Source organism: Podarcis bocagei (assembly GCF_964188305.1).
Source record: "Podarcis bocagei genome assembly, chromosome: 11".
Taxonomy (NCBI): Eukaryota; Metazoa; Chordata; class Lepidosauria; order Squamata; family Lacertidae; genus Podarcis; species Podarcis bocagei.
Genome location: NC_138136.1, coordinates 26339972 through 26360908, shown reverse-complemented (window position 1 = coordinate 26360908; position 20937 = coordinate 26339972). Strand labels below are relative to the sequence as shown.

The following is a 20937-nucleotide window of genomic DNA, read 5'->3' as shown; positions in this document are numbered from 1 at the left end:
CCATCTGCTCCTGTGAGCAACCTGGTTGCTGCATTTTGTACCAGTTGCAGCTTCCGGATCGGATACAAGGGCCGCTCCGCATAAAATGTGTTAAAGTAATCAATGCTTGAGGTTACCAATGAATGAACCGCTGTTTAGAAAACTAGCATTTCAGAGGAAAAGTTAAGCTAATGCTCTTCTTCCAGGCGTGCCAACGATTCAGCCCGGAAGGTTTTGACACGAAAGAAACACTCTAATGTGCAATTTCCCACCTGCCTCCTGAAGTGAACAGGCACAAAAGCACTAAATCAAGTCTTTCTTTTCTGAGGTTGGTCCCCATTCTATTTTCCACCAGCTTCATCAGTTAAGGCAAACATAGAATACAGGCACACCCAGTGCTTTTTTCTGAGGGGATGCAGGGGTGAATCTAAGTTTGGCCTCATTGAGGGGCAGTATTTCAATATGAGTAGAAAAATGAGAGTACCTCTAAACACACACACACACATGCTGACTAGGTTTGTCATTAAAAAGCAGAGACATCACCTTGCCAACAAAGGTCTGTATAGTTAAAGCTATGGTTTTCCCAGTAGTGATGTATGGAAGAAAGAGCTGGACCATAAAGAAGGCTGATCACCAAAGAATTGATGCTTTTGAATTATGGTGCTGCAGGAGACTCTTGAGAGTCCCATGGACTGCAAGAAGATCAAGCCTATCCACTCTTAAGGAAATCAGCCCTGAGTGCTCACTGGAAGGACAGATCGTGAAGCTGAGGCTCCAGTACTTTGGCCACCTCATGAGAAGAGAAGACTCCCTGGAAAAGACCCTGATGTTGGGAAAGATGGAGGGCACAAGGAGAAGGGGACGGCAGAGGACGAGATGGCTGGACAGTGTTCTTGAAGCTACCAGCATGAGTTTGACCAAACTGCGGGAGGCAGTGGAAGATAGGAGTGCCTGGCGTGCTCTGGTCCATGGGGTCACGAAGAGTCGGACACAACTAAACCACTAAATAACAACATATATATAGTGGTACCTCGTGAAAGGAATGCAACCCGCAGCGGCGCATCTGTGCACACGCAGGTTACAATTCACCGCTTCTGCACAGGCACGTGATGTCATTTTGCGTGTCTGCGCATGCGCGAGCGGCAAAACCCACAAGTAACCCTTTCCGGTACTTCCGGGTCACCGCGGGACGCAACCCGAAAAGACGTAACATGAAGCAAATGTAACATGAGGTATGACTGTATGAAAAAAACACACTGGGCACACCAATGACAGAAATTGCAACCCACCAATTTAGTCCTGCATCTGCAAGTCAGACTTTTCATTGCAGGAAAGGGTAGTCATAATCTCTGTCAGCAATGGGAGGCCTGTAAACATTTAGGGTTCTGAATTATAGACAACATGAGACCTGAGAAATGCACACTGCTTCAATATAATTGCAATGCAATGATAGAACTCTGGGGCTTAAATTCTACCCAGGATTCTCTTCTTCAGGCACACTGCTATGAATCAACTGTGGTTTGTATTCCTGATAAAATCACATATTTAATATTAATTTATCATGCCGCTAAACTCTGACCTCTTTCCCCTTCAATCAATGTAATGCAAAACATCCTTTACAAAGCCCTATCGTATCAAATATCCATTTACAGATGCTTAGGTTTTAAACAGGTTAGATTAATCAGATATAAAAGCTATTGATTTTACCGTTGTGTATCCCACTGGTGCCTGGGCACAATTGCCAGCCAGAAGAACCACAGTGCATTAATATAAAAGATAACCCTTTAAGCAAACAAAGGAAGTATCAATTATCATGAAAGCATAGAACTTAAACTTGGGAATCCGTCACAGGCAACGCTGCCAGGATAGTATGTGTATAGTCCAGTGTCAACGGCAATTTATTTCTGGCAATTTATTTATTTATTTCTACATTTATTTATTTTAAAGGCTTATATACTACACAATAAACAATGTATCCAAGCAGTGATGAAAAATTCTTTGGGTGATTCCAACTTTTACACGGTCACAAAAATTCTGTTCCAGCTGAGGATAAAGGTGGGCAATTGTGGAAGTAGCGCTTGATCTCCTATCCAGCTTGGGATACAGGTGTGTAAACCACTGAGCCTCTTGGGATGGTCAGTCGGAAGAATGGTGGTTCAAATCCACACGATGGGGTGAGCTGCCGTTGCTCTGTCCCAGCTCCTGCCAAAGTAGCAGTTCAAAAGCACACCAGTGCAAGTAGATAAATAGGTACCACTCCGGTGGGAAGGTAAATGGCATTACCATGCGTTCTGGTTTCCGTCACTGTGTCCCATTGCCCCATTGCCCTGTCGCGCAAGAAGCAGTTTAGTCCTGCTGGCCACATGACCCGGAAAGCTGTCTGTGGACAAACACAAGCTCCCTCAGCCTGAAGCAAGATGAGCGCCGCACCCCATAGTCACCTTTGACTGGACTTAACCGTCCAGGGGTCCTTTGCCTTACAGGTGTGTACATTTACGACCCCTAGCTGAATCTGGATGGCACTGTATATGGTATTGTTATCCATTTTTCCATTATGCTTTTCAGCGTACTAAGCCCTGTACCATTTTTATTCTCAATGTGGCTCATTGTCATCCTCCCTGCAAATATAATTAATTTCCGTTTTCTGATAAAATCTGACAACTAGATTGCAGGCAGACAGAGTACACATATATGTTTCCTCTTCTAGTCTGAGACCTTAAAACCTTTTCTCTCTGTCCCCCGCCCACCCCATATTCTGAGCTAAGGCCTTGGTTACCTGGTTACTATCTCAGTCAGGAAGTCAAGCATGCTTGCAAGGCCAGGAGGAACTGGTGTTTTTCCCCATCAGGCGCCAAGGTATCACTCAGAACCCTACAGTTCACTAAGGAGCACCAAAATGGCTTTCGGCTTGCACACTTCGTTTCTCTCTTAAACGGCTAAATACAGGATGGGCCGTCACCTGAGGTGTGTCACATGCTCCTCTTAGCAACTGCCTGGAAGAAGAGAGCTTTGTTACTGAACTTCTCTCAAGTATTTAGAAAGCAAACTTTGAGGTCATATTTTTTTTTAAAAAAAAGAAAACTAATAGTAAGGTGCCAAATTCACTACAGGATGTCAAGCACTACCCTTCTACTTAATCAGACTCACAGCCTGATCTTCAACAAAATCAATGGCGAAACACTGCACAACAGGAGACAGAGAGGAAATATTGAAGGATATTTATTTAGTAACCAACACTACACTTTCGGAGCCCGATATGAAATTTTCAAAGGTGAAAGGAAAATGTAAGAAGCTGGATTATCAGTTTTCTGCAGCTGTCATCAAAAAGTATGTCCTGCCTCTATCCTCCCTGCCCCCCCCCCCGCAATTCTTGTCCCTCATAGCCACCGCAATTGATGCTGTATTCCAACTATTGCCAAGTTGGTTTCCTCTAGATGTTGTGGGCTCCTGCTCCCAATCAGCCCCAGTTTGCAAGACCTGAGGTGGTAGCAGTTATGGTCCAGCATCATCTGTATGCCCACAAGCTTTGTTGGTGTGAATCTCTACCTTACATGCTATGCCATCTTCAACTTACACATGAGCACAACAACTCTGCACAAGCAGAACAAAAATTATTTTACGGCTTGCTGAAAATTCAAGGAGGAGGAATGAAAGCATCTTAACCCAAAACTCAAAGCAGAAGGCAGTACTTGGTTATCCATTTCTATTTTGGTAAGTGAGCACATAATGCTTAAGGTAGCTATTAATACATTTACCAGTATACACTAATTTGTCTTACCCTTTGGAAAGTCTTAATTCTTCTTTTAATTAATGTATCTTTGTTCTAATGCAGATAGAAAGGTACAATGGAAAGAAGTTGTTTTCTTCTACATAAGAACATGACAATAAGTTTTGCATCTGCAATATCATAGGTTATAGTAGAAGGAACTCCTCAAGTAGTCAAACCATTCTATTTGCTGATAGCCTTTTAAACAGTTGGTCAGGTGCAGATGTGTTGCCATAGAAACAACTAGCTAGAGAGACCTTCAGAAGGAGCAGGTAGACCTCCCCACAGCACTGACCTGGCTGGATGCCACATCTGTCTACCAGGAGAACGACAGGAGCTGGGAATACACAATGTCTAACTTGCTATAGCTTTCAGGGGAAGGGGCCTTCCTAGAGACCCAATGAGCAAGATATGTTAAAGTGATAATGCTGTAAGCTCTTCCATTTTATGCTCTGGTTGTATATCAGTGTAAATAAAAATCGCATATCGAAAAGACACCACACTCTCCAGTGGCCTTCATTCCATGGAAACCGAAATCCCTGAAATGTCTCACTGCTTGGAGATGGGGGTGGTTTGTCATTGATAGTTTTTGCTTTTGAAACCTGGTTTTTTAATCAATATATTCAATTGAAATATTTCAGTGAGAGAACTGACCATGTGCCTAATCTTGTGCCTGGACTGGGTGAAATGCTGTTCTATGGAGCTCAGTGTGAAAGAGATGGCAGCCATGTTTTAAGTTCTATAAGGAGGAGGGACAGGATGTTGTTTCCACTTGTGCATTCGTGTGCAGTCTTCTTACTGCTGATGTCTGCAAGAAGAATGCCAGAAAGGAGACCTTATGCACACAGGCTAGGCTCTCATGTCTAACATTCCACTGAATAAAAAATTCCTTCCAGTAGCACCTTAAAGACCAACTAAGTTAGTTCTTGGTATGAGCTTTTCCTGTAAGACCTATTACAGTTGTTAAGAGTCGTCAACAGGCTCATCTCAGCTATCTGCCAATCTCCCATTCCCACCACCCTTCTGAGTAATACCCCTCCCCACCTTCTCACTATATAGAAGGGTCTGGCAACTTCTGTTTCAGTGTATCTGAAGAAGTGTGCATGCACACGAAAGCTCATACCAAGAACTAACTTAGTTGGTCTTTAAGGTGCTACTGGAAGGAATTTTTTATTTTGACTATGGCAGACCAACACGGCTACCTATCTGTAACTGATTCCACTGAATGTGCTGGAGCCAAATTCAGAGCCAAAGAGTGTGGTCCCACTCCTCCCTTCATATGTATTCTACATGTGCGTAGGACTAACAAAGAAACAGCTGTTAAGTCATCTTTCATCTGCTCACACTGACCTCATATTCCAGGAAATAGCAGAGTTGTCTCAAGGTCTCACCCCTATTCTACCTCCATCTCCTGTGTATTTCCCCCCTAAGTGATAAACAGCTTAAAAGCTCAATATGTATCAGAAATTCTGTAGCAGCCTCTATTGGGTGTCCTTTCCTGATCTCATTATCCTACAGCAATTAACACACACTCTCCAGACCACAACTTCAAAAAACAGCTGGCCAAAATTTACATGATGCTCAGTCATCAACCTCATACCTGACTTGTTTTGTGGGCTACATGGCCACAGGAGATTGTCTTTCGGAAAAAGAGAGGGTTTCGCTTCTGAGGATGGTGTGGAAACAGCTCGAGAAGGTGGTCCTTCACCAATATGTGTCTGCATCTTAACTTTCAATTTAATCTTAGGACCAGCTTCTCAAGGAACTATCAGATAGATAGGCATGTATGCATATATGTATGTATCCCACCTTTCCACCAAGGCAGTTAGATAAGAGAAAAGGAATTGTACCTCTTCCTTTCTGAATTGTCTATTTTGCTTGATGCCTCCAAATATGTACATTACTGAAGGGGGGAAAGGAGAAGAAGGGTGGTTTAACTGCTCTAAGTCTGGCGTTAAACTGCAGCACAAGAATAATCCTGTGTTCCCAGATGTCTGCAAAGTGACAGATTGTGATGGCCTGGGAATTGGATTCAGAGGCTGAACTTGAGGAATCCCAGCCTGCATGGGAGTCCCCGCCTCCAGGACCAGCTGAGCTGGGGCTGGGGCTTGAACCTGAAGGACCCTCACCTGTGCCGGATCCTCAGGAGCAGACACCAGCTGAATCTGCTCTGGCTCCGGAGGTGATCGGGGACCCATTGCCTGCAGGTGCTCCACTCTCAGCCCCATCAGGGGAAGGTGAGGTTGCCTCTGGGTCCAGTAACCCTCCAGCCTCTCCTGAGCTGCAGAGGCTCAGGGCAGAGAGGCGGAGGGAACTAAGTTCTCGCAGGAGGAGTGCTCACCTCCAGGCCAGGAGAGGCGGGTCACCTGTGGACCGGGACCACCCTATGCCTCGGGGCAGATAAAAGCCAGCCAGCCCAGTCCTAGGTTGTGGGAGCAACATTGTTGGTAACCTGTTCCTGCCCACACCCTGTCCTGCTCTTCTGCCAGAGTTCCTGACCACACCGGACTCCTTGCCTTGGACCCCACTTCAGCCTTGACGGACAGTCTCCATACCATACCCTCGACCTCGAACTGGACTCGGACCACTCCGCACAGTAACCCCCTGGGACCAGCACACAGATCTGGCTAAGAGTGGGTACCAGGAGACTGGAAAGCCCAGCACACAAAAAATAAGAGGGTGGATTAGAGACCAGTCTTTAAATATCTCCCCACAGCCATATTCCTAAAGACACCCTCTGCCTTGGAAGAAAAAACACAATGGAATGGACTGGGAGCCAGTGTGGTACAGTGGTTAGAGTGTCAGGGTAGGATCTGGGAGCCCACGGTTCAAATCCCTGGTCAACCATGAAGCTCACTGGGCCACTTTGGACCATTCACTGCCTCTCAGCCTAGCCAACCTCACAGCGTTGCTGTGGATTAAATGAAGGATTAAATGAGGAGGGGGAGAACCATCTACACCACCTTGAGCTCCTTCTGGAAAAGATGGGACATAAATGAACCAACCAAATAAACAAATAAAGCAAAACAGAGAGTTGATGGCAATGACGTACCTCTTATACACAGTCAAAGAACGGGATTCTTTTTTAGTTAGAACTTACAAAGACCTATGTAAAAACGGGGCAGCTAAACTTCCTCCGATGGATGATTTGTAGCACAACTGTTAACTGACGTTTTGCCAAAAAAAGAAATTTCCCTGGAAAAGTAATCATAAATAGCCATCGTCTTCCTGAGCACATACTCAATTAAATTATTGCCAGCATTTGGTAGGAAGTACAGAGGCATAATGCTATTGTTTTTCACAAACTAGAGTTGGAAATGTAGGGGGGGGGGAGAGAACAGGATACTCTTTGTGCAGTTCCTTGTATAAAGGAATGAGTAGGAAAGTGCCAAAGGGTCCTCCTAGATTGCTGAAGGCAAAATTATAAAAACAAACAAACATCATGGGTTCCTCCATTTAAAATAAGGCATGCAAGGAAGTCCCTCACCCCTGGAAAAGCATAGGTGGCAGACAAAAGGACACAAAATATTCTCATGTAACAAAAGGATACATGTTTGCCCTTACAGAATTATCTTGTGTCTTGCCAAATAGCAGGACTATACAGGGCACATTAGTGGTACTGAGACTCTGAAGCCTCGGTGACCTGTGGCTGTGTGAACAGAGGTGTGGAATGGGCAAGCCAAGGCCCTGGGCACACATTTTTGAGGGGGCAAAATTGAGTGCTCCCACAACAGGCACAGAGCCCTGGCAGCTGAAGCGCAGTGGGAGACAGGTTGGTCTAGTGGGTGGGTGGGTGGAGGCAGCGGGTGAGGAGCCTGTTGGAGGTGAGCTCCATTCACCCTCTGCGCGGGCTCCACACACCACCACCCCGGCATGCACAGCTGCCCAGTCCACCAAGGGGAGCAACACTTGCCCTGCTCCGGCTGCCAGCAATCCATACTACACCACTGTGTCTGAGATCCCTGGCTCAAGGCAAGCAGTCTCATTATGGAAAGCTGTGGAGTATTAAGGGATACTACTATACATATATGCTATGTTCTTTCCATTGAATTCAGCTAGGAGATCTACATTCAAGGAAGACTGGCTGCAAAGCATTTCATGTCCCTAAAAACATCCATCAAATTCCTCTTATGTTTCACTGTTACATTTCTATCCTGGAAACTGGAATGACTTTGCAATTAACCTGACACTGAAGTCTAGATGCAGAAAGTAATAATTTTAATGTCACCTTTCAGCAACTGCTTTCAACTGTTAATGAACACTGCAGTGCACTGATTATCCCAATTATGTTTTCAACAATGTACCCACAATTATGTAACAAAATTTTGCAAAAACTATTTAGAAACAATGCACAAATACGTTGCGCAGTTATCCAGAGCACAGCTCTGATCTCTAAAAAAAGAAAAAGAAAGGGAATAAACACACAGCATTTATTGCAATACAATAGTTACAAGAAACTGTGTTTATTTGTCTGCAAAATAGTTTACTGGACATAAACTATTGATCTTTCTAATCAAGAGAGGTACATAACTTAAAGTTAAACAAAGAGATTGTTTCAGATAAACATTTACTATTAAAATACAGTGGTACCTCGAGTTAAGTACTTAATTCATTCCAGAGGTCCGTACTTAACCTGAAACTGTACTTAACCTGATACACCACTTTAGTTAATGGGGCCTCCTGCTGCTGCCGCGCCGCCGGAGCATGATTTCTGTTCTCATCCTGAAGCAAAGTTCTTAACCTGAAGCACTATTTCTGGGTTAGCAGAGTCTGTAACCTGAAGCGTATGTAACCTGAAGCGTATGTAACCTGAAGCGTATGTAACCCGAGGTACCACTGTATATCATGGTGCAGCAACATAAAACAGGTTCTTTTCCATGGGGGCCCCTTGGTTGCAGAATTCCCTCCTCATTGCAGAAAGGCTGGAGTCAGCCCGACTTGCCTTTTGGTAACAGCTTTTATGGAGGGCACCTGATGTTTAAGCTGTAAATTGGTGTTTCATTATGTATTTTTTAATTTTAAATGTTATATATCTATACCAATTTCACATGTTTTATCTGATTTGTTATTTGTTTGAACAGATTTGTCTGGTTGTTTTAATGATACTGTATGCTCCAGCATGTGCTGGTATCAAGAATTGATGAAACCAAATCAAATCAAATCAAATAAATTATTTTTCTAATTTATTTGTATATCACTTTTCAGCCAAAAAAGGCCTCCAAACTTCAAGCTACAGTAAGTCACCTCAAGGTCACACCAAAGAGCTCTAGATATAGAAGCGGATGCAAAATAATCTGAATATAAAAGGTTGCTGACATTGAAATTTTCAGGCTTTGACTGCATGCCACTAATATCCTGAGCTGTATTTTCTACAAAAAGTAGAACAATGGGGCCATATGCTCAGCTGGAAACTTTGACATTACTGTGATATAAATAATAAACAACTCAACTGTGTGTGTTCAGGCAGTTTTTAGAGATAGAACTCATAATAAAATGTTATATAAAGAGCGGGTGAAAAAAGAATTCTATTCTTTTCCACAGTATCTACTGAGCAGTTGTGTTTTTCAGAAGGTAAAACAGAGCCTGTTAGACAGGCACAAAGGGACATGTTACTATTGGAGATAAATATTCCTTTACTCCAAAACAGTTTAATGGACTCACTTAGGCTATTAAATATAATACTGTCCTGTTTATGTGTTCCCTACTCAGATTATATCGATTTGAGTTCAGGTTGCTACTTGAGGAGATGTTCCTAATGATGTGCCTCTGGTAGAGCTTAAAAAGAAAGATTCCTGTATTTATTTATTCAAAAAAAAAAAAAAATATGACACTGGATTCATTTCTATGTATTAAAAAGTGCCATAACAGCCTCTGTGACTTTGCTGACTAACAGCCTCATCATTAAAATCTAATTAAAAAACAACAACACTCTTTGTAAATGGATGTTCTATGCAAATGTTCCTGTTTTAAATAAAACACAAGGCAGTGCTTGGCTGCTAATATGGATCAGAATGAAATAAACTGTTTGCAAATGTTAAAAAGGGAAGCTTTCCTTTACTTTCCAGATAAAATATATTAATTTATGAGGGTATGTCTTACATGTTAGCACAACATTGCTACTAAAGTGGCAATTGCTGTATCATCAGGATGTCATTAGAGATGATATGATTACCCACCTGGTATTGGAGACAAGTTCCTTCAACATTTGAGGACTTTCCTGATCTTTGGGCCGTAGGTGATAATACTGCTAGCCTGCCTACACTTGGTGATGTGATCTACAGCACCAGGAGTGGATGTATATATGTATGCATTCAAAAGCATTTATATACTGCTTAATTTTTTTTTAATCTAAGTACTGCACAGTCTATTATATATTGTTACATGCCACCCACAATCTCCACTGCAGTGTGAGATTCCAGAGAGTTCCAGGCGTTTGCCCAAGGGTTCATGTTTCCTTTGGAAATGGCACACAAATGTGGTATCTTTATGATATATGGTTTATTTACACATATACAGTGGTACCTCGGGTTACAGACGCTTCAGGTTACAGATGCTTCAGGTTACAGACTCCACTAACCCAGAAATATTACCTTGGGTTAAAAACTTTACCTCAGGATGAGAACAGAAATCGTGTGGTGGCGGCGGCACAAGGCCCCATTAGCTAAAGTGGTACCTCAGGTTAAGAACAGTTTCAGGTTAAGAACGGACCTCCAGAACAAATTAAGTTCTTAACCTGAGGTACCACTGTATACAGCCTGAACCTAGGATGGAAGGGCTGCCATCTTTACACTCCAAGAAGGTCTCGCTTTTCCCATAGGCACAGTCCTGTCTGTTGCCTTGCAGACTGCCCTGCTCTCCTGCTCATAGGTTAACTTCTAACCCTTCCTCTAGCACACCAGGGAAAACTGCAATGCTTTCTTTAATGCTATAACGTTAATTTATTGATTGGTAAATACAGAAAGAAAAAACAAAGAAAGAAATAAGTACAAAAAGAAGGGGGGAAATACAATTAATTGACTTCCCATCCATCCTTCCATGGATTCCTTCGATTATGGCTACATATTCTAGTTTAACCAAATCAATCTTACATGTCCCCTTCCCTGGGGTGCGGTGTTGTGGGAGAGCATCCGGGACCAGCTAGTGACCCTGCTGGAGTGCGGAGGGATGCCACTTGCATCATTGGCCACTTGCTGTTCAAACTGCAGCAATCTTACATCTTTATTTCCCTCCATAAAACTATAAACTGCTGAGCTTACTCCAAACTGACTGGTGTCTTAAAAATTTTCCAAGGACAAACTGCAGTCCTGGAACTCTACCACAGGCCTTTGTTCTTTTACCCAACTCTGAGCTTAACGAGGGGCTTCACCCATTTTCCGGCTGGCACAGACTCTCTGCTTTGTTAATCACCAATCTTTTTGCTCCCTTTGTTTGCTCTACTACTTAGTCATTTCCAGAGTAGCCCTGTGTTCCTTTTCCACTGTGCCACAAAGACAGAGATCCAGCAGGCACTGCTACCACTACTGCAACTATTATCTAGCTCAGGGTTTTCTTAAGCTTGAACAGGCAAGTGACATTGCCAGTCATTCACTCGGGAACCCTCTTCCACAAAGCCTGGGCTGGAAGAGGTAGTGGCAGCTGTGTCCATGCCCAGGGCAGGCATGTGTGGACTTGAGGGGATTTGTTTTCCCAAGGGCTAACGTTATCCCTTCAGTGATCGATGAGGTAAGACTAGAGTGTTTTTGATTTGTAGGAAGAACAGGCCCAAGGTGTTCCAGCATCACCAACAACTTCTCCCCAATGCTGTCTATAAATATGCAATACTGTCTATAAATATGCTAGTACCTTTGCTATGGGACAGCTCCCATGGTTTATGGACTGAGCACCTCCAACCAGTCTTCGAAACTGCCATTGTTCTAGGCGCATTTTGCAACAGGAAATTTCATTAGCGTGAGCAGTTTCTGAGCTCTGGGCGCAGTACTGCACCTAAGATTAATCCTTCCCTTGCCCACTTCCAGCTACTTTCTGAAGACGGGAGGAGAGACCCTCTTAAGAATATTAGGGGAGTGGGCAAGGGAAGGATTAGACCATGTGAAAAATGAACATAATATTTTGGCTGCAGTTCATTCATTTTCAGCTTTGTATTATTGTTATTTAAAAAGCGTGTCTAGACATTCTGTTGTTGCGCCCATAACCTAGGTTTAAGGTGCCATTTAGCTCCTAGCTTTCATATCTAGCAGGTGTGAGGGTATCGGTGGCGAGCGACTCATGTGGCAGTTAGGCACTGGATTAGTGATGTGGGGGGGGGAGGGGAGGTGCGGCCATCACCTGCCCCTTCATAAACAAGGGTATTCCGTTAAAGGAATCTGGGGGTCTGGATTTCATCCGAAGCCCGCGGAGGGGTGAGGTCCATGCCATGTCCCACCGGGAGCCCCGGGGTAGAGCTTGAATGGATTGCCATCGACCAAGCTCCCTCTTTGGGTGGTTACCCTTACCAGTCTCCCTGCAAGGCGGGCAGGAGTCAGTTATAGTTTGGATGCCAGTGCCTAAGCCAATACCGCTCACATTCTGTAATCAATAAAGTTGTGGCCAAATTTTGCCCATTAATGTTTAAACTTAAATCATGTGTATTCATTTCACGGGGGGGGGGGTGGGCTGGATTGTGGCCTTTATGCACATCCTAGGTTTAAGGTGCCATTTAGCTCCTAGCTTTCATATCTCAGTTTCTAACACTGCCTCCAATGGTGAAGTGATGGCTTTGGAAAAGCAGCAGTAATTCTTACTACTGGCTATGCTGTCTGGGAATGATGTGGCTCTTCTAGTCTTATCTGCACCTCCTTCCTCCCATAGTACGCAGAGCCATCTACTAACTGGGAGTGGTGATGGGTGGTCTAAGAGTATATACATTAGACTAACTTCCATAGGTTCGTATTTCCCACAAAACAGATTCATCTGTGTTTCAACAGTAGCACCCACATTATCTCCTCTTGGTGTTGCCGTGCAGCCAGTGATAACTGGTATTATCTAATGGGAACATCATAAGAAGCTTTTTCACAGCTTCCTCCCTTCTTCAATTAAAAGGCAAGGCCTCAGTGAGTATGTTGCTATTTCCTGACTCTTACACACACACACCCTGCCTAGCAGCAATCTTCAGTTCCCCATTGTACTCTTTTCTTATGCCTCTGCTAAATTTGCATTCCTTAATTTGCCATAATTTGCTTATTAGATAGTAACTTAATGGCTCATGTTTTCAAGATCTTGCTGTGCTCAATAGCAGCTGAAGCCGACAACAATATCACTCCCTTTTGTTGGAAGAGCAAGATTGCTTTGACGTGCACAGATCATATTAAGTGCATACGAGGCTTGATTCGTAATAGAATACAACACAACACTGTGCCTGTTCAGGCATTGCATCCCAGAGGAAATTCTCAACCCAGCATGAACCGCGCGCACACACACACACCCTCTGCCTCTTTTTCTCTCTCACACACATACCTACTTTCTTCCAATGGGGAGAGGAAAGGCTTAACAAATGAATAGGGATGTGCAACATTTTCTGAAACAGTTTCCCCTAGGCCATGCAATTTTTAAGTTCCATTATTTTTGTGGTCAGGGCAATATGTATGTAGTACTTTCCAGTTTGTTCTTACTGTTCTGCCCACAGAAAGGAAGTGTGGTACCCAAGAACCCAAGACTCATATAATATCATTTGATTTAAATATTCTTTAAAGTCAGCATAGCTTAATACCGGTATGTTTTGCACTTCTAAGCTCTTACGGATGAGTGCAGATCAATTATGAAGGTTGTTGTTGTTGTTAAAGGTTTCCGTAACAAGAGAAGAGGATACACACACACACACACACACAAAATGTACAATTTCATTTAAAATATTACATTTTTCTAAATTTTAACAACCACATAATACTCATATATTTTCTTCTTGGCAACATTATTTCTGAAAAGTCCTGTTGTACACTCTGCTAAATATGACACTAAAAATACTAAATATGTCCAATTAGGAAAAGGGAACTGCCTCAACCAAAGCCATGTTGACCCAGCATCATTTATGCCCAACTCTAGTATCAACTCCATGAATTGTTCCCAATCAGAGGCAGCAGCTTTCCCAGTTTTTCTAGTCACTGCATTCTTTTCCTATAGCACCATCTCAGAAAAGGCCTACTTTTCAGTAGCAGCTGGTGTGATGGGGCAAAGATGTGGGACTGCACTCCTCACACAGGCATTGCTACAACTTACATGGACAGAACTGGGGCAGGGAGATGACAAGGACAGGGTTTAACAGATGCCCAAGGAGGCCTGCCAGATGAGCTCTGCTGGTGTGCCCCATCACTGCTTTTAAGCAAGTTAAAGAGACACTTTCCCTCTGCTTAGCTAGGAAAATATAGGTCTTTGTGGGTTCATCTGGTGGCATAAACACTTAATTAGTGAACTCAGAGAAGGCTGGGAAAAAGAGGGGCAGGGACCCAAGTCCAAAAATGGGAGAGTAACACCAACATATGCAGCTTCTTCATGAAGGTTTGGCTTCCCTACTCTCTCTAATGCCCCTGTACTTCTTGATTCTGGTAATATTTAATGGGATGGAGCAGCCTTGTTCCATCACATTAAACAGTAATGAAGTAAGTGGCTGGTAGAGGTTCTGGCAGCCGAATATTCAGCATGCCCAAACTATTTTCAACTGGATCTTTTGCTGCCATTATGCCTGGCTGATAAAGCTTTGCTCAGCCAGGAGACAATTCTCTTCTGGCCATGGAAAGCTTTCGTCAGCCAGGGAAGCTGGCACATCTTTTCTGCCATGGATTTTCATCCAAACAGAATAATGTCAGCCTTGCCTTTGGAGCATGCTTTTTATGAGTTCCTAAAAGACTTCCCTAAACCTGGCTCAGGAAAACTTTGCAAGCGTCTCTGATTAAGACCATCCTCAAATGGCCCCCTATGGTCCCTTCACAACTGAAATTGAAGCAAGTACAGGACCTGTTCCATTGGAACACCATGACTCTCCCAAGAATTATAGAATCATAGAACTGTAGAGTTCCTTTCCTTTCAGAAGGAGGCAAAGATTTTTGCTTTTTAGTTTTTAATCCTGAATTTTAATTCTGAAAGCCTGTCTGCTTTGTTGTTTGATGTATTCCTCCCCCCATAAATGGCTCTGATGGTCTTAAATTCTCCCCAAACAATCCAACAGCAAACAAAATAACTGCATGACATAGAGAATTTCATGTATAGCTTTCTTCCATCACTGCATCTTTGAACCAGACTTTTAAAAACCCCAAACCCTGCAACTGTTTCATTTCTGGTTTTTTTGTCTCCTTGATTTTTGTGCAGCTCTACAGGAGTCCTACCAGGTATAATGGTGGCAACTCTCTACCTCTGTAACTAACAGGTGATATGAGCTTATATAACAGAGTAATCAACAAAGCTATGGGGAGCAAGGGCCCCAGAAAAGTGCTGCTGAAAAATGTTCAGATGCTAGAGTGAAAAGATCATTCATGTTGCTGCGAGGAATGTCACACTTTTTCTTCTTGGGAAGATCTGAAGATGGGGAAAGTTGGATTTAAAAGACTGGCTTAAACATTACAGCTGAGTAAAAACCCCAGCCTTTTAAAACAAGGCCTGCATTTGAATCCTTTCAACTACTTGTGAGAAAAGTCACACAGAGAACAACTGGAAAAGGCATTCAGATGTTTGGCTCTACTCTCTGCTTCTGAGAGCAGTCTTTCCTTGGATGTTAAGTATAATGCAAATATTGTCAGCATGTGTTATCAAGAACAGGGGTGAGAGAATCTGTCAATTGTGGTTTCTCTAAGTTGCTCATTTTTCTAATCTTTTGTTCAGTTCTCCCCATTTCCATGTCAGCTGCCGTGAAAATTAATTAGTGCAAATTTCTCCAAATACACATATTTTTGCAAAGCTACTTCTCCAGATAGAATGCATTCTTGTATGTCATTTTCATGACTATATGTGTTTTTTTGCACACTTTACCCTCACATAGGCATTTTTGTACACACTGCACAACCATTTCAAAGGATGACTGTATTTCAGTTCATGCAATGTTTTGGAAATTAAGCAGGTTTACCTTTAAATGAAAACTGAATCAAATCCTTCTCCCACGCTCAATCCCTATCCGAGCGGAAAGAAGTTGAACTTCTATCGATACTCTCACAGGGAAAATATGAAGGGTTTTGTTTGTTTGCTTGTGGGTAACTATAGACTGGGGGAGATGACGGAAAAGCTGAAAGGAGTGTTCTCTATGGAAGTTAATGTATGCTTGATTTGTTTCATTTTTTTTTTAAAAAAAGCCATTTACTGCATTAGGGCTATTTTTTTAAAAAAGATTGTTCATTTGATTGATAGCTGTGCTTGTGTAATATACTTAAAATTTTGAAATGACTTGTGAACATATGCGGATATAAGAAAGAGCCCCATCATAACAATATCAGGGACACTTGCAAAATGGACAAAACCTTCTGGTACATATTTAAAATGTTTTTCATGGGGTACATAGAAGGGCCCGTCAATGAAGAGCCCGCCAATGGCCATTCTAGTCCAGCATCCTGTTCTTATAGCAGCCACCCAGATTCCTATGGGAAACCTACAAGCCAGACTCCAGCCCAAGAACAGTCTCCTGTCCTGCCGTTTCCAGCAATGGGCATGTGGAAGCTTCTAACTGTGGTGGCAGAGCCAAGTCAATCTCCAAATCGATGCAATGTTTTGAATGAGATTTAAAAGCTGATCTATACAAACGGCGATGGGATGCGGGTGGCGCTGTGGGTTGAACTACAGAGCCTAGGACTTGCTGATCAGAAGGTCGGCGGTTTAAATCCCCGCAGTGGGGTGAGCTCCTGTTGCTCAGTCCCTTCTCCTGCCAACCTAGCAGTTCGATCAGAAGGTTGGCGGTTCGAATCCCCGTGACGGGGTGCGTTCCCGTTGCTCCGTACCTGCTCCTGCCAACCTAGCAGTTCGAAAGCATGTCAAAGTACAAGTAGATAAATAGGTACCGCTCCGGCGGGAAGGTAAACAGCGTTTCCGTGTGCTGCTCTGGTTCGCCAGAAGCAGCTTAGTCATGCTGGCCACATGACCCGGAAGCTGTACGCCGGCTCCCTCAGCCAATAAAGCGAGATGAGTGCCGCAACCCCAGAGTCGGTCACGACTGGACCTAATGGTCAGGGGTCCCTTTACCTTTTTATACAAGCACCGAACATTTCAGGTGCGTCCAATTGACATGTGATTGCCGACACATGAGTTATTTTGGACTCGGAAGAGGGCAGAACGGGGTGGAATGGGGCAGGCTTATGAACACACCCGACATGCACAGGGACTGGAAATGGAACCCCCTGAACAATATGGTCACCACCTGTATTAGATTAATATCATTCAAACGTTCTATCAATGAAGAAAATATTCTGTTGGATCCAGAGAAATGTGTGCTTAATAGGACTTCCTCCACCAGAAGCTCTTGGAGGCGGCTTCCCAGGGGATCGGGGGACATTGCTGGATGGGATAAAGCAGTGGGCTGAGAGGAAAAAGAGCGGCTATGAAAAAAATGGCTGAAGGCAACCTCTGTTTTCAGGTATTCCCTGCTCTCTCAGACCCCTGTGCCACAGCTCATGGGGGAGGTTTTCTGCCAGGGAGCAGTGGTATTAAAGTCTGCTTCTTCCAGTTCCTTATGCATGCATTTCTCTGCATCCAACCCACTACATACTTGACAGTTAAATTTGCACAGGGCACAAATACTGACAGCAAGTTCAGTATGAAAATCCTATCATTTCATAAAGCATCTTCAATCCACAGGGTATCTCCCATTTAATAAGCAAGCAATGCTTAATGGACTGAAAAACCTACTAATTCTAGCCACAAATATGCTATGATACCATTTTTTTAAAAAGAAAAGAGGAAAAAGCGAAACAGGAAAACACACAGCACAGCAATGCAGAACAATGAAGAAATAAATCCTAGAAAGAAGTGTCTCTAAGGAAGACTTAATACATCACGACAGACAAGAATTCGACTTTTGTGACAAAATGACTAATGCAATTCTTAATGCATAAACAGAGGAACTAGGGCAATAGGAGCTAGACATGATTTTTACACAACCAAGTAAGCTGAAATTAGAATAGCAACTTTGTCTATATTTTCTAAATTGACACAGAAACTTTTGGGGAGAATTTAAAAAGAGGTACAAGAAGGATTGAGAGAAAAACAAATCACGAAGAGGTACTCCATGTCTGGCCTGTTAAGACTATCCATTTTCTTGATTGTACAGGAGAATTATGGCTACTAAAGGCCTGTTTCAGATGAAGAAATTTAACGCATACAGCTGGAGGACAGAAACACAACTTTCAAATAAGAGTGTTTAATACTGGGATTAGCTGGTTCTGTTATAAATTAGAAGATTTCAAATAATTCCTCATAAAGTGGCTCTGGCCCATAAAAAGAGGAAAGGGAGGTCACCAAATCAAATCATTGCCAATGTTTGCCTCTGCCTGGACTAAATGAGTGGGAAATGTTTTCAGGCAAACAAGCATGACTTTATCGAAAGCATACTCCATTGTGGTAAGAACAGAATTATCATAAACCTTTCCAGTGCTATTCTTTCACTCTAGTGAAAATTTTAGTTATGAGTTCTATTGTGCCAAGGACAGGCCAGTCTTTTCCAGACACTTACCCTCTGACAGCATGAATAAGTCTCAGTGATGGATAGGCAGTTCGCACTTTCAATTTATTCTTAAGGATTAATGCATTAACCCACTCCACATGCTTCTCTCCGCCTTTGACCATGAAAGCAGGGATCCAAAGGACACTGTCATTCAGCATGGATAGCCTATGCACAAATTTCTCTCTGTCACTCTCATTCCGAAAGCCTCCAAATGCTCTTTGTACAACTGATGGGTTCATGGTAATAAAATCTGATTTAGTCCCCACATCGGCAGCATACTCCACCACGGGAGCTAGATTGCACCTGAAGAGGAAGAGATTAATGGAAAAAAATAAAATAATAAATATGAAACATTAACTCAGATAAAAAGGTGTGTGTGAAATAAAGGCTGAAAATGAACGTGCAAGGCTGTGGCATCCCACATGCTTTCACAAAGCACCGTGTGGCATCTAGTCATCTAAAAAATATTGGGTGAAATCCAGAAGCATCTTAAATCCCACTGAAATCAACAAGGACCTCTTACTTTATGATGCACTTAAGCAAGATGAAGAACAGCGTACCTGCTGAATGAATGGGCCACTGATTTAAAGTACATTCCCTAGAAGATAAGCACCATTTCAATGAATGCAACGAACTTCTGAAGAATGTTTTATAGTAAGGAACTAGCCAGTGCTCTTGAAATTAACAGAGTGTTCATTTACTCTAAAGGTACCACACTAGAGGAATTTGATTTCTCTGAATTCCAATGCAGACTAACCTGATCAACACCTCCCAGTCTAATGTGTAAATCATCACACAATTATCCTAGGGGTTTTGCACTTCTCCGAGTTTTGCAACACAGTTCTCGGCTTCAAAAAGTGTCAAAACGCGTTTAAAACCCACATTCCCCTGCAGATTCCATATATTAATTCAGAAATGGACAGAATGGGTTTATGGATGAGCACTGGCAGATCTGACACAGATTGGAATAGAAGGATTCATCCCTAACACACTCTCACTCACTCACTCACTCACTCACACTTACACCCTTTCGACAGTTGCCATCAGGATGCACTGATAAGAATGCTGTCATAAGAACCATCAAATTAATCATTCTGCGGCTGGTATTTCAAACTGTAATGCAGCCCTGCTCACATATTTATCTGTAAAAACATGTATATTTTTATAAAATGGTTGCCATGCTACTTAGTTGACATAAACTGACTGCTTATTATTTGAACATTGTAAAATGCTGTCAAATGTTCCATAAAACCTCAAATACCATTGTATAAGAGGCAGCTTTCTATTTTAAAATCCCAAATGTGTTGCCATTTGTAAGCAAAGGCAGGCGTGAGGGCATAGCAAACTTATACTGGTCACCTTGTATAACTCTAGGCATCACTACATAGGAACAGGGGACGCAGGCTGACATCAATGGAGAAGGCTACTGAGGGACTGACCTTATTGCTTCCTATAGGAAGTAGGGACAATAGCCTCTCCATATGATTTGGCTGTCTGTCCTGCAAGTCTCCTGCTAAGGATTGGATTCAGGTTTAGAAAAACCATTGCCATTTTAAAAAGCCATAGGTAACTGGGGTACATCTAGTCTTCTCAGGGCAATGTGTCCTGCCCATATTCCCCATGTCAGGCAGGATGGAGTTTGAGTAAGAACTATTGCCTCCACAATGAATCATCTCAGACTGGGAGCTTCTACAGGATATGGAAGCTCTGCCCCTTCCCAGCTCTCAGCCAGCCCTGATCTGAGCAGGTGCTTCCTCAGTTTCTCAAGTAGCCTTGCATCCTGCTAGTCCATCCATGCTTGATGCAGCTCTGAAGTTCCTACCTGGTTCACCGTATCCTCTGCTCCTCTTCTGAGGAGACCTCAGGTTTGAGGCCTGGGAAGGGCTGAACCCTGACAGTTCTACAATGATGGTGGGAGCCACTAAAAGGGCTCTATCCCATGCCACCACCAACCACACTTTCATCCTAGATGGGACACAGATAAGGGCCTCTCCATCTCATATTAGGGTAGTAGGTAGGTTGGTACAAGAGGAGGCAATCCCCCTGGCATCCTGGACCCACCATTGCTACTTTAGTACAACTAAAGTACAGCCCGCCAATCTCCTCATAGGTTTTCAGTAATTATAATAAAAAATACATGTCCACCAGTCATAAATGACTACCAGGCCGCAGTTACCTAAATGCCAAGTATAAGCTGAAGAATACTGGAAGCATTAGATCATCACACCCAACCACCTACTGTAAATAAGATTACACCCTAATCTTTACTTTTCCCATCTAAATTAATGTCTCTTTTACTCAGAAGGTAGAAGGAAGAAAAGCTTTCCTTTGCATCTGCTCAAAATAATCTCTGGGCAGCTTTGTTATTTAAAATCTCAGTTGTTGTGATAATCTAGCCACCTCTCCTTCTATTTCAAAAAGCACTTCATCTTACAAAACACTCCTGTAAATATTTCAGCCATTTGCAGCATGGTCCATTCCACTATGAGCACATATCTGAAATAAGTACCATTCTTCAGACTGC

General features: G+C 42.9%; 1 protein-coding gene across 1 annotated transcript in view; it reads right to left on the bottom strand.

Moving 5' to 3' along the window:
* Positions 1–20937, bottom strand: part of ST8SIA4 (ST8 alpha-N-acetyl-neuraminide alpha-2,8-sialyltransferase 4) — a 92347-nt gene that overhangs the window by 31753 nt on the left and 39657 nt on the right. Inside the window, exon 4 of the mRNA XM_081212433.1 lies at positions 18423–18716. Coding sequence (XP_081068559.1) covers positions 18423–18716 — 294 coding nt within the window. The remainder of the gene's footprint in view (positions 1–18422; positions 18717–20937) is intronic.